This window comes from Tupaia chinensis, unplaced genomic scaffold, assembly GCF_000334495.1.
Source record: "Tupaia chinensis unplaced genomic scaffold, TupChi_1.0 Scaffold000544_1, whole genome shotgun sequence".
Lineage (NCBI taxonomy): Eukaryota > Metazoa > Chordata > Mammalia > Scandentia > Tupaiidae > Tupaia > Tupaia belangeri.
The window spans coordinates 1,123,681-1,137,611 of record NW_006160056.1 but is presented as its reverse complement, the minus strand read 5'-3'; the positions used below and the strand labels follow the sequence as shown (position 1 = coordinate 1,137,611).

The 13,931-nt window shown below is 37.6% G+C and overlaps 1 protein-coding gene across 6 annotated transcripts in view; it reads right to left on the bottom strand.

Moving 5' to 3' along the window:
* The window catches only part of PPP1R9A (protein phosphatase 1 regulatory subunit 9A), a 361,745-nt gene extending 349,553 nt beyond the window's left edge, over nucleotides 1-12,192 (bottom strand). For 3 of the 6 annotated variants that reach the window (XM_027775318.1, XM_014591219.2, XM_014591220.2), the window contains exon 1: nucleotides 10,604-12,191. In XM_027775318.1, the coding sequence (XP_027631119.1) occupies nucleotides 10,604-11,998 (1,395 nt within the window). In that variant the 5' untranslated portion in view covers nucleotides 11,999-12,191. Of the gene's footprint in view, nucleotides 1-10,603 lie in introns of all 6 variants that reach the window. The other 3 variants (XM_014591221.2, XM_014591222.2, XM_027775319.1) reach the window with 2 other exon arrangements.
* Between the last annotated feature and the right edge of the window lie 1,739 nt (nucleotides 12,193-13,931).

Here is a 13,931-nt window from a genome sequence, read left to right as displayed (position 1 = left end):
ACTATATCATGGAATTTCGTTCCTGGTCCAGTCTTTATTTTCAGAAATCCTGTTTACGTGTTTGCTCATCTTAATGCTCAGCAAGCACTCAGTCATAAAGATTCTAAGAGGAAACAGGTGCTTCGGGCATACTGTATTACATAATCCCTGATGCACAACTTAAATTACTGCATTTTATTATTTCACTACAGAATAAACTTCTAAAAATAAACATGTTTTATGTAATGGTGAATAAAATGACACTCAAACACCCTACAATAAGTTTTTTCTTCCATCATGAGGAATGGGTTATTTAAAAACATACACATTATATCAGTTGATTAATAATGAAGTGTGAATTTATATCTCATTCTTCTATTACTAAACAATGTTGCATAGGCATTTCATCTGAAACAAGTACTTAGTAAAAGAACCCATCAATGTATCATTGACTCAAAAGTGAATCTAAAAATTCGGGACCAGCAGTTAGTGTAATGGCTATGTCACTGAACTCCCATGTAGTTGACCGTGGTTCAAGTCCCGGACTGGGCAGTTTAAATTCATGCTGGAAGCGTGTGCGTGCGTGCCCGTGATCCCGAGAGGAGAATGGAGGAGAAGGGATTGTGGCATAGCCATCCCCCGTGGGAGATGATTTCTCGCATTCTGTCTTTTTGGCAAGCGCATGTGCCCTATAGCAAAAACCTCTCTAAAGAAAAAAAATTAACGAGTAAACCTATTTTTCTCTCCTTTTCTGAGATCCCTTACAGTGAAAGAAAAACTCCTCAAAAGCCTGAAAAAACATCTCTGACTTTAAGTACTATTTTAAATTCTTATATTCAAGATTAGGCACAATTTCTGGGAAGAATATACCCTCCATGAGGCTTTATCCTTACATATAGGTGAAAGAGGAGAAGTGAATGTTATTTTTTGGAGAAGAAATCTGATGTGGATAACAGATAGAAGTTCACTTCACTGTACAGTAACAGTCTCAAAACAGGTCACTGAGTTTCTTAGGGGCCTGGCAACAAGAAGGCATCAAGGGAATTAAAATACATTTTATGGAAGGTTTTCACCTGGTCACTCCTGGAAACAAACTTTCATGGTCTTGACTTTGTTCACCTTTTTTACCTTTGCCAACCACTATAGCATCCTAGTCTAGTCTACTCTATTTCAGCTGGTATGAACAACCATCAAGAAGATTAGCTTTCCCCAACACCAAGCTCTTATCTCTTAAAAAAGAGGGAAGAGACTAACATGTCTATGAACAGTTTCATTTAAAACCACCGATCATCCATAAGTAGATGGTGAACAGTTTTAACTCGACACACACACACTTTTTGAAAATCCTAACAAAACAGATTAACTAAGCAAAGAAAAAAACTTTCCTCCTCCTAAAATATAAAATTTCCAGATAATCTTCATTTTTCCTAGTTCACTGTTTTCTTTGTAAGGAAAGATGTATGAGAAAAAGATAGCAAGTTAGTCTGAAAAAAATCAGGAATTGTGAAGAGAATTACCAATATTTCAATCATGTTGAACTGTGCTATGAGCTATTTCCAGAACAAAAGTAAGTGAAGCAATTAATATGTCAGCAACCATATTACAAAACATTTCTTTCTTTGTTCTTAGGTTCCTCAGCAGGGTGTTTTAATATATAGTTCAACCCATACTTGCAAAAGTCAAGTTTCTCTAAAAATCTACTCTCTAAAGATGTGTTTGCTCTCTTAGATTTAATATTTTACTCATTTTAAAGTCTTTATTATAATCTATAGCATAAATAACATTCACAAGAGCAATTAAAATAAATTCTTTATGTTGATACTTTCACAAAACATGTCCAAAATTTTCCCTTCGAAATAATAGCACAAATATTTCTAATTATGGTACAACACAAATATGCTTAACGGAGAATTACAAGATGTTTAAAGCTGAGAAAAGAGCTTATTGATAAATTACAAATAAGACAGCCTCAATTACAAGTCAGAAGTCCAACGCCTCAAAAGGCAGATTTGTTCAGTTTTACAGGATATTGAGTAACTTCCAGTGTTACTCTATTATTACCAGTAAATAATGTTCAATAGTAATACAGAGATTAGGCTTCAGTAGACAATAGACAATAAACTAAACAAATACTTGCCCCTAATCACCATCCTATAAATGGTTATAGTATAGAAAAGAGTAGACCAGTCCATGGTTTGAGGGTTATGTGAGTTGCGTCCCACATGGCTGACTGTGCAGTTCAAGTCCTGGACCTGGCAACTTGAAAAACACACTAGGCACATGTGCATGCTTGTCCAAAATCCCTAAAGAAGGAAGAATGGAGGAAAAGGGATTGATTATCCCGTGACCATTCCCTGTAGAGGTGCTTTCTCACTTATTCTACCCCTCTCTGTCTCTCTCTAACAAGCACACATGACTCTAGCAAATCCAAAAAAAAAAAGCACATAAACAAATAAAATCTATACTAAAATTCTGAAGGATGAGGAAAAAAAAATTGTTTTTTTGGAGAGGTTTTTGCTATAGGGCGCGTGTGCTCACCAGACAGATAGACAGAGAAACAGAAAGCGAGAAATCACCCCTCAGGGGGGATGGTCACTCCGCAATCCCTTCTCCTCCATTCTCCTCTCGGGATCTTGGGCATGCACGCACACGCGCCTGGCGTGAGTTTAAGTCAATGGGTACGGGACTCGAGCCGCGGTCAACTACGTGGGAGTCCAGCGACATAGCCATTACGCTAACTGCTGGTCCCGATGAGGAAAAATTTTTTAAATAAGGAGTGAAGTTTGTTTATGCACAGTTCCAATCAACGTAAAAAAATAATGACAGCAACAATGTAAGAGCAGTAAGTAGGAGAGAAATAAGCATCAGATCATTATAAAAGCTGACAAGGGTCCCTTCATGCTAGGAAGACCAACATAAAGATGAAAATCAGTGTTAACACCATCTATGCCTTTATAGAAGCCCCACACTGAATCACATACTCATACTTCCTCAACAGCAATTTCAGATTACATTAATACCAGCACAGCATCCCAAGGAAAGGAGTTGGTCCTAACCACCTTCTTTGCCACATACCCTATCTGTCCGCAGTTACAAATCCCTTCAGCCCTTCTCAGCTAGACGATGTCCTGTCACATCTTCTTTCTCTCTATGAAACTGCACAAAAGGGCAAACAGCAGTAGGTGCTCTCACATCTTGCCACCTCATTTTTGGACCGCATAACCATTCAGAAAACGCTTTCGCTCTTGTTTTTTAGATTTTTTTTTTTACGGTTTTCTATCTTCACGGTTACCTAAAATGTAACATATTCCAAGCCGTATTCATTGTGCCTCCTACATTCCTATTATAAAACATGACCTTGATTCCATTTATATAAAATGTCCAGAAGAGACAAATCCTTAGAGACAGAAAGTAGTTTCCTGTTCGCCAGAAGATGGTAAAAGAAGGAGAATTGAGAATGACTACTAACAGGGACAGGGTTTCTTTCTGGGGTGATGGAAATGTCCTAGAATGAGATAATAATAAAACCTATTAAATTGTGCACTTAAAAATGTTGAACGTTATATGAATTTAACTCAATAAAAAAAATGAAAATTAAAATTAAATATAAACAAGCATGTGCACATGCACACACACCAGCATGCTCTTCCTTCTAAATTTCCTTTACCTTCCAAAGAAACAAATTTCCCAGACATGGAATTTTTTAAGCAGGAGCTGAAAGGTCATATGTCAGAAAAATGCTATTGAAGGGGTTCCTGAAGTGACTGGGAAACCACACTAGGTTACTTTCTAAGTATTTTTCATCTCTAAGCTTCTATGTCACAAACTATCGTGAAGAGCTGACAACCAGGAGAAAGTATAAAAAGTAATCAAGAGGGGCTGGCAGGTGGTGTGGTGGTTGAGGGTGCTGGATTCCCACACGGTCAACTGCAGTTTGTGTCCCGGACCTGATGGCTTGCTTTCTCTCTCTTTCTGTTCCTCTCTGGTCAAATTAAAATAAATAAATAAAGCTAAATAAAAATTATTTTTATTTAAAAAAGTAACCGAGAAAAGAAACTATGAAATATAACAGAGAAATTCTTTCCTTTTCAAAATGAGAGCTATAGAATACACTGAAGCAGAAGGACAAGCATGAAATAGGCCTAAAATTCAAGAATATAGAAAATGTCTTAAGTATCAAACAATAACAGCACAAAAGTGAAGGAATTGTTTTGAGAATCTGATGTAGCAATGTTTATTTTGTTTGTGCAGAATTTATACATTTTCTAGTTGTATTTCTCTACAAAAACTTGTAAACATTTTTTATTTTATGAATGGCAAAGAAGTACGATGTTTAAAAAAAAATCTATTCCAAATAAAATTTTAATCAAATTACTCCTGATGGGCATGTAATTGGGTTAACAAGATAAAAAATATATAAATAACATAATGAAAAATTATCTTTCCCAAAATTTCACACCCTATCTTTAAAGTCCATGAACCCAATAATTAGTCTCAGTTGTGAAAAAGTTTAGAGGGAAGATAAAATTATATATGATACAAAAAGTTAGAAATTTTAAGCCTTTCCCGTACAAATAAATGCCAGCAAACATCTATAATAATTTGCTGTAGGAAAACAGTCCTCTTTAAATACCAAATGACCATCATTGTGTGAAAAAAAAGGGTATATTATCAAAAGTCTCACTCAATAAATATTCATTATTTTATTCTACACAGTACATTCAAATATTTGACATATTTATCTGATGATAAACCATACATGAAAAAATACCAAAATTTTAAAGGAAATTCAAATTAAATGTTATGATATCTACATTATCCAAATAAAAACAAGTTATAAGATGGCAATTCTTATCTTCATTAGGCTTCCAAAGAATGAAAGAAAAGGAATTTCTAAGTCTATCAAGAAATTCTTCCTTTTGTCCTTTAATAATTAAAAACTTACATCAAAGAATCTTGGAAGTGACTTTTTAATGCCTCAAACTTCTTATAAGGAAGCATAAACCACTTCACTCTCCAGAAACAAGACTGCCATATGCACTTTGCAAGATTACACCTTGTTTCATCTTCAGAGAATATTATTCTATGGCCTATAGCAGCACCATCTGGAAAACAGATCCATTAGTCTTTTTTAAGCTTATTTATTATTCCATGAGAGAAAGAGAGAGAATGAGAGCATACCTTACAAGCTCCCAACATTACAATCCTCCCCTAGCCTGCAGCCAGATCCAGATCATAGGCAAGTGCATGCCACACTCAGAGAGGTCTATAGACTTGAACTGACAGATCTTCCCTGTGAGATTGCCTCACAGAGCTTTGCATTTTACCACTGTGGCAGCCAGGCCCCAAGAACAGATCTATTAAATGAGCTTCAACATTTTATGCCCAGCCCCTTTCAGACACCATAAGATTATGCTACAAATTCATAATCCGAAGAGTTACCTATTGACCAGCAGCATCAATATCATTTAAGACTTAATTAGAAAAGTAAAATCTCAAGTCTCACTCCAGACCCACTGTTACATGACTCTGTAATATTATTCGAGAATATTCAAATCTTGTTAGAGGTCGAAAACAAATGGGACAGATGAAATTCATAGGAAGTGATCATTATAGACAGTAAATAAGCTAATGGCTCATGAGATACAGACAATATTTACAGGGCTCAGTTAAATATAGATAATGAGAATGAAAGTTGATGAAATGAAGGTAGAATTCAAAAGATAGGTTAAAAAGAAGTTAGTAACCTCCAAGACACAAAAGTAGAATGAACAGAAGACATCATGGAACAAATGATGTTTCCTTATAGACAAAAAGGGATGGAAAGACCAACCCATCATTATGCCATCAGAGCTGACAGCTATGTCATCTCCATTTTAGCCACCACTGTGGACACCCAGTATGGTCCTATTCTGGAAGCATGGTGTCCTATCCAAGATGTGCTTCCAAGAAAAGCTAATAAAATCCATGGCTCATCAGCAGGCAAACTGGCAAATGATTTAATAAATTGTATGATTTAGGCATTTTAATTTGGTTGCTGAGCCCTTCTATTCCATAACCTGAGATATCTTACCTTAGTAATGCACTTGGAGGCTAGCAATTTTGTCAAGGTAATTTCCTACAGAACACCTACTGAATCAGAATCTGCATTTTAACAAGTTCTCCAAGTGATTCATATGCATATTAAAGTTTAAGCACAGAGAAAACTGTTTTAGAAAAAAAAAAAAAAGAAAAGAAAAAAGAAAACTTTCCACAAAGACAAAAAGTTGGATCTCACAAGAACTATGTTCTGAACAAAGGGCTTCAATAACTCCTCAATGGTTCAGAGCCCAAAAGAGGAAGAAAAAACAGATTCATTTTCAATAACTATCTCCTAAGGCTTAAAAAAACATTGCCACCATTGAACTCTAGCTCTAGCAAACTCCACATAGTTTGAGAAAACACTCAAAAGTATAGCACAACACACTTCAAAATTAACTTTGCTCTCTCCTTGCTGGGAGTTAGGAAATCTACTTTTCCAGTTAAGGTACATTTTAAGAATACTGATCCTAAGGACAGACTACTAAAAACAGAGAAAAGGGTATGACTTCCTTAATGAAGTTGCAGTGATCTTAGAAATATCTTCAAAGAGTAGGGTTGAGCAGAACAGCCTAAGAAGTTCCCTTCATGGGTTTCCCACCTACCAACAGTTTCTGACTTGGTCAGCTCCAGTCATTTTATGTATTTATTATATTCACATTGTCTCTAAACACATTAAGGACACCATAAATGTTCAGAATTAATAGAAAAAATAATGACAAATGCCACTCTCTCTATCCTTGATTGACCGAAGACAAGTTTACTATAATTCAATCCTTTGAGTTTGAGAAACTAACTCCTGAGAGTAAATGCATAATTACATATCTCAAATTAGCACAGTTCAAACTATTCTCCCATTCCATAACTTGAACTTGGATTTCATATTTTGTCATTATTAATTCCATTCTAATATTCCATGACCCAATGAAACACATCAACCTATCCAAATAAAACTACTATGTCCATAAAAGATAAGGACTGCTAGCCAGCAATAAAACTGACCATTTCTAAAAGTTACCAAATACATGTTACACTGGAAAGATCAGCTACTATTTTTATGTATTTCTAGGTCCAGATTTAAGACATCTTAGAAAAATGTCTTTTTAAAACATCTACAGAATAACTGAACAAGACACTGGGGATAATATCACCACTCAAAGATCATTAAGAATATCTATAACAAAAGACTAAAGGTATTGAGTATATTTAACCTAGTCAAGAATAAAATAAGAAAGGAACAGCAGTTAGTGTAATGGCTATGTCGCTGGACTCCTATGTAGTCGACAGTGGTTCCTGTCCCGGACCCAGTAGCTTAAAACTCACGCAGGGCGAGTGTGCGTGTGTGCCCAAGATCCCAAGAGGAGAATGGAGGAGAAGGGATTGTGGTGTGGCCATTCCCTCTGGGGGGTGATTTCTCATTTTCTGTCTCTATGTTTCTGTCTGTCTGGCAAGCGCACACGCCCTATAGCAAACCCCCCCCCCAAAAAAAAGAATAAAATAAGAATACCAGGAAAAGAAAGTAAACTAAATGTCCTAAAAATAATGTCTTTAAGGAATAGGTTCCTTATTGCTTCTGAAAGAGTAAATATGTTTAAATTTCAAAGGAAAGGACTTAGAGTTGAATGTCATAACTTCATTCCATAAATAAAATTTAGTGAATAGAATAAGGAAACACACATAGGAAATGGCTATACTTATTTTTTTTCCCAAATAATTCATCAATTCCCTTTAACTCTATGCCTTTAGAATAGCCAACTACTGTTAAAGAACTAATAGAACATTAGAGTTTTTGGCACTATGTTTCTGTCTGTCTGGCAAGCGCACACGCCCTATAGCAAACCCCCCCCCAAAAAAAAAAGAATAAAATAAGAATACCAGGAAAAGAAAGTAAACTAAATGTCCTAAAAATAATGTCTTTAAGGAATAGGTTCCTTATTGCTTCTGAAAGAGTAAATATGTTTAAATTTCAAAGGAAAGGACTTAGAGTTGAATGTCATAACTTCATTCCATAAATAAAATTTAGTGAATAGAATAAGGAAACACACATAGGAAATGGCTATACTTATTTTTTTTCCCAAATAATTCATCAATTCCCTTTAACTCTATGCCTTTAGAATAGCCAACTACTGTTAAAGAACTAATAGAACATTAGAGTTTTTGGCACATGTTTTTACACTGTGTTAAATGGATTCTTAAATACAATGTGTTTAGGAATTGACTGTATAACCTCACAGAGGAAGAGGGTAAACTTACAGACTTTTGTGTCTTCTGCACTAACAGCATGAGAGAACATACATAAGCCTTCAATAAAAACTTAGTGAATTTAATTAGGCATAGCCACCCTCTGAGGCAAAAATCTTAATTGGAGAACAACCTAAACAATACCCCCACCACCACATTAAAAAGCAGCTCTGGAAATTTCCAAGTGAGTCCACTTCCATGTTAAACAATGAAGAAACAAGAAAGTAATTGTTTTAATCCTTAAGAAGAGCTAAGAATGAATCTTCTGTTCCTAAACTTAATCCACTCCAACTAGTCCTGTGAACTGCCCAATAATATGCAATGCAGTATCTTTGTTTCACAAATCTTATGCCTGATTTAAATTCTAGATGAAACATGTTTAATTTAAATGTACAGTCATTCTTTGCTATATGAAATTCAGTCTCTGTATTATATGAAAATAAAGAGGACAAATGCTTATTGTCATAAGCAATAGTAGCTTATTGTCATAAGTTACTGTAACACTTGAATTTTAAAATGTCATACACCGAAAGCCAGTTTGTTCACATAAAAACAGATTTCAATGATAAATCCCTCAGGTTCCATTCAATCTACTCTTGTACGATTACATTTGAAGCAGGACAGGACCCAAATACAAGGGTAGTGTCCCGCTTGGTTCAGTGGGTAGTGTTCAAATTGATAAGTTTTCATAAACTGCTATCCCCCTACTAAAAAGTTAGTAAATGGGCTTAACAACTCCTTGAAGAGTTCATTTCAGTTATTCCTGCCTTGCTCAATGTGAAACAATTTAATCTCATGGCTTTGTTCTTAAGGGGTAGAAAGATCATGTTCAAGCAGAACTTAATTGTGCAATTTAGACGTTTACTGGATAGGCTTGCAGGAAGGCACCTTTGAAGACAGTTCCTAAAGTTTAGGACGAGAGGCAAGAGAAGGAAGGCCGGGAAAGGAGAGAGAGGGGGTAGCAAAGGAAGGAAGCAAAGAATTGCAGAGAAACTTTGCTCACTTTCCAACTAGATTTACATCTCTAGTTTATTTTAAACAGTTTAACTTGACATGGCCCACTCTGATGCAGACCTTCTATCTTACTCTAATTCAATAGAAGTTGGGCTGCTAACACCTGTAAAAAAAATTTTAGATTTTTATTTAATTTTGAAATAATATTTCATAATTTAAGCAATGTCAAATCTCTCTTTGAGTACTCCTATGTAAATTATCTCTCTTACAGCCTTTATATGGTAGTTTATAAGATGAAAATTTCAGACAATGAGGAGACTTGGAGGAGAAAATTCACAACAATATGATATCAAATGCCTAATCTATCACATATACACACTGAAGAAGCTAGACGTTGTTTCAAATGATACATTCTGCCATTATTAACCCCCAGATTTCCCAAGAAGAGCACATAAACGTCTCAGGACGGCGCTGATGGGCAAGTGCACTTTCAAAACACATCCCAGGAGATGCTGACACTCAACAAACCAGATCTTGCCCCTGTCGCCACTGTCCCCTGGTAACATTCCACCACCCGCTGCTGATGTGCTTTGTGCTGCTCTCTATGTTGTTCTTCTATACCACATGTTAACTAAGTGAAGTCACTGGAATACAGCACATGGATTCAACTGGCATTTATCCAGCTTTTAAAAGTAAAAATAAATCCATGAATGGCAAATCAACTTTACTTCCTTTCACAAAATTTATTTTAAAGCTACATAACAAACTCAGAACTCAAGGCTGTTTACAGTCATAGCTTTTCAATTAAAGTACTGAAGTCAGCTAAATATATTTCCATAAATCAAATGTTCACTATCCAGTAGCAGTACCAAAAAAATAAATAAATAAATAAAAAGAGTTCCAACAACATTCCTCACAATCCACTTATACTTAAGTAAGAAATAACTGAGATTTTTTAAGAAAGTAAATACAAAGTATCATTATCAAGGTTACCATAACTCTTCCATTGTGCATTATACCCCATATCTCACAATGTGTAGACTCAAAATGTTAGTATATAAAGATAATATGGAGTTGTGTGTTCATATTATTCATACTCCAGCCCATGGGAATGTATTTCACAATTCCCAAACTTCTTCAATTTTAATATTACTCACTTCTGGTATCTGCCATTATAAAGCACACTGAGAAATGTGGTTGATCCCTCTCAAACTCCAAACTCTTCAAATCACCTGACAACAGGTGTCTATCAACAAGCTTGAATTCCTGACAAAAACTTCTACTAGCTGTCAAATCTACTTGCATACAGTTGGGCCCGGATACTAAAAACAAACTGAGAAAACATACTCACCTTAATTGGAGCACTACTAAACTTAATTTTACGATTTGCTGGGATTTCTTCTTCTTCTGGAAGTCCAACGATTTCCGAGTATTCCATATCGGGCTGATAGTAATTGCTCTCATCACTATCTTCCTCCTCATCCTGCTCAGTGCCTGTCTCTCCCCAGTCGGAATTATACCTGGATCTTACTCTATACACATTATAGTCACTGTGCATGTACACATGAGAACTCTCGAAATTATTTGAATCATCAGGTATTTCTTTTCCACAAATGGATGCCGAAGCATCAGGAGAGGTGAAATCACCTCCTCCAAGTTCTTTGCTCTGCTGCTTGGCTGCCTCATTCCCAAGCAAATTAGCTTCAGCATCTTCTAAAGGTTCCTTTTGTGGGGAAAGGATTTCAGACTTAGGCATTGCCTTATTTTCAGCACAAGGTTCTTCAGAAAGGTCTTTATCAGTTCTGTCCGGAGTCTCCTGGTTAGATGGAGAGTCCTCAGCTTCCTTGTTCTCCTGTGTCTCTTCACTGGGTATGGAGGCTAGAGAGGTACTTTGAGAAGCCACGTCTGGTACTGGAGTTGTATTACTCTTCTGAGCATCCTCCGTATCAATACTTGGTTTGTTTGAAGGAGCCCAAGAATTAGAATCCTTAAGGTGGCCAAAGGTGTCAAGATTCGTAACAGTAACAGATGGAATATTGAGGGGATAATGGCCAGTGACTGAGTATTCACTGTTTTCAGCCTTCTCGGAAATGGTGGCACCCAGGGAATCAGTATTCTCAAAGACTGCACTCAGTTGACTCACAGTTGGGGAGACAGCCTCAGTCCGGGAGCTAAGGCTGTCCAAGGAATCGGTACTGCCTCTGTTGGACTTGGAACCACCCCACTCATCCTGTGGTTCGCTCCCTCCAGCTTTCTCTTTCTTTGGCGAGTAGCGGTTGTTCTGTCCGGATTCATGCACACTTCTCTCAAACATCTTCCGAGTCTCTGTGAACTTGGAATAGGAAGGGCCATCGTACATTGTGTCAAATCTACTAATTCTTTCGGAAACAGAGGACTCCAATTTAACAACCGAGCCATCTGTTTTTTCCAGAAACTCTTTGGGCTTCATCCTTCTCTGAGGAGATGAAGGTCTACCTTTCCCCCTTGTTTTGGCAATGACTGCAGCATTCTCATTGGGCTCCATACCCATCTGCATGAATAGATTTTTAATTCTGTTGACATTAGAGCCATATTTCCTGCCCCTGCTCTGCTGGGAGCCCTCACCTTCTTTTGTTTTTTGTTCCCCATCTGACTTGGGTTTATCAAAGGTACTTTTCAGTGCCTGGAACTCAGTTCTATATGCATTCCTGTGAGGAGAGGCACTTCTGAGAGTGGTCCGTTCACCTGAAGACTCAGTTTTCAACATTTTTACTTCAGGAGTGAAAAGCCAATGTTCATAATGATCAGGAAAATAAAAAGCCTCTCTTCTGTAATCACTGGTATTTGGTCAGGAAAAGTACCTTTCAAATGGCATACTCTGTCAGCAATCGTCCCAACAGATGTATTAGGAAATTATTCTCCGTCAAGAGTGACACAAAATGGCTTTTTCAAAGCAAGACTAGAAGTTCATCTGTAATAGAAAAGAATGAATTTCTGAATTCATTTACTTATTTGAATTTATGTTCTGTCAACTAGAATACATTGTGTTTTCCACCTGTCTGAGCCACATGTCAAACAAAATAACTTACTTACTGAAAGGGGAAGTTAAAAATCAAGAAGTCCAAAGCTATCATTCAAATTGGTCTTTGGTAACAAAAATTTTTCAAATACAGTTTGGAGATACCTACCAAAATATTCCTCTCTTGCATACCCACACTGCACATAAATATATCTGAAAGTAATAATTTAGACTAAGTTTTGGTTGATTTTGTGAATAACCTTAAAAGAAATCCACCGTTTACAGATCTCTAAGAAATCATCAAACTGTCCAGAAAATCAACTTCACTTGGGTTTCTCCACAATCAGGCAGAACTTACTGAAGTACAATTAAAAGTTTGTTTACAAACTCCAATACATGACTATAAAATCTTATTTTACTGTTTTTGGTCCAATACTTCCATTGACAGCAAACCCAAAGCAACTAGCATAATTTCAGAAAAAGAGAAAAAGCAGAAAAAGAGTTCTTGAGTGGCAGGCAGTAAGTTCCACACTAAGTTCAGCCATATCAAGTATCTGTAAGTTTCCTAACAGTGGATATGATTATGAAGTGGAATGCAGACTGGCATGGGAATAAACACATGAGAATGTGACAATCAGAAAGCAAATATATACTGTAACATCTCCTTTGATAGCCCTCATTTATTTCTCCTTGCCTCTAACTTACTAGATGCTCAAAACCCAACGCAATGCATGCTGGCTGGCCTTCTCCAGTCCTCTGCTGGATTTTATATCAACATGCCAGCGATCAAATACTTCAAGATCTGCTGAGGGGCAGACACTACAGTTTTAAAGGTTTTTCATTTTGTTTTTGTTTTGCTTTTTTATATTAGACCGAGTCACATCACCCTCATGCACAAGCAGCTGAGGAAGCACACACTTTCACTGAAATCGGCTCCAAACTCGGCTCCTGGCCCAGCACGCATGCATGGCCCATGCAGACAAACAAGAAAGGCTTTAGAGTGTGGTGCCTCTTTTTTTTTTTTTTTTTTCTTTTTTGGTAAAGCAACGACAATCCTCTCTCACCCTGGCATTTCTTTTAAAGCCATAAACACCCTCCCCTCTCCCCTACACACACACCCTCCATTCCCTCCCCCGCCAAGTCAAATCCGAGGGGGCGGAGGCGGGGGCGATGAGGCCGCCAGGGGATTCAAAACCTGCCCTCACAAAAGACAAACATAAATAACACCAACTTGAGAGGCAGCGGATTCCCAAGCCTGGTTCGGGACGCAATCCCTCGGCCCCCGGGGCAGGGCCCGGAGAGCAGGTGACGCCGAGCGCTATGGTAGGAGGTCGCAGTCTAGCTTTGTGCCAAGAAGCACCTGAAGTCCTAACATTGGCTGCGGCTCCCGGCGGCTGCCAGGCGGATCCCAGTGTGGCACCGGGAGAGACGAGCTCCCAGGCCACATTTAAAAAAGGGGGGGGGGGCAATTTCATGGTGATGATAATAAATCCCTTTGTTTTTCCTCCCAATGTGCCAGGAAACAATAGATCCCACTGATAATGCCTCCGATCCTCAACCTATCGCTCCCCAACCACGGCCCGCCCCCACCCCGGCCAGCAACTCAGCCTTTGTACATGCGATCTTCCCCTCTGCATCTCCACCCTCCTCTCCTCGCCCCGCGCGCTGCCTCCCCCTTACC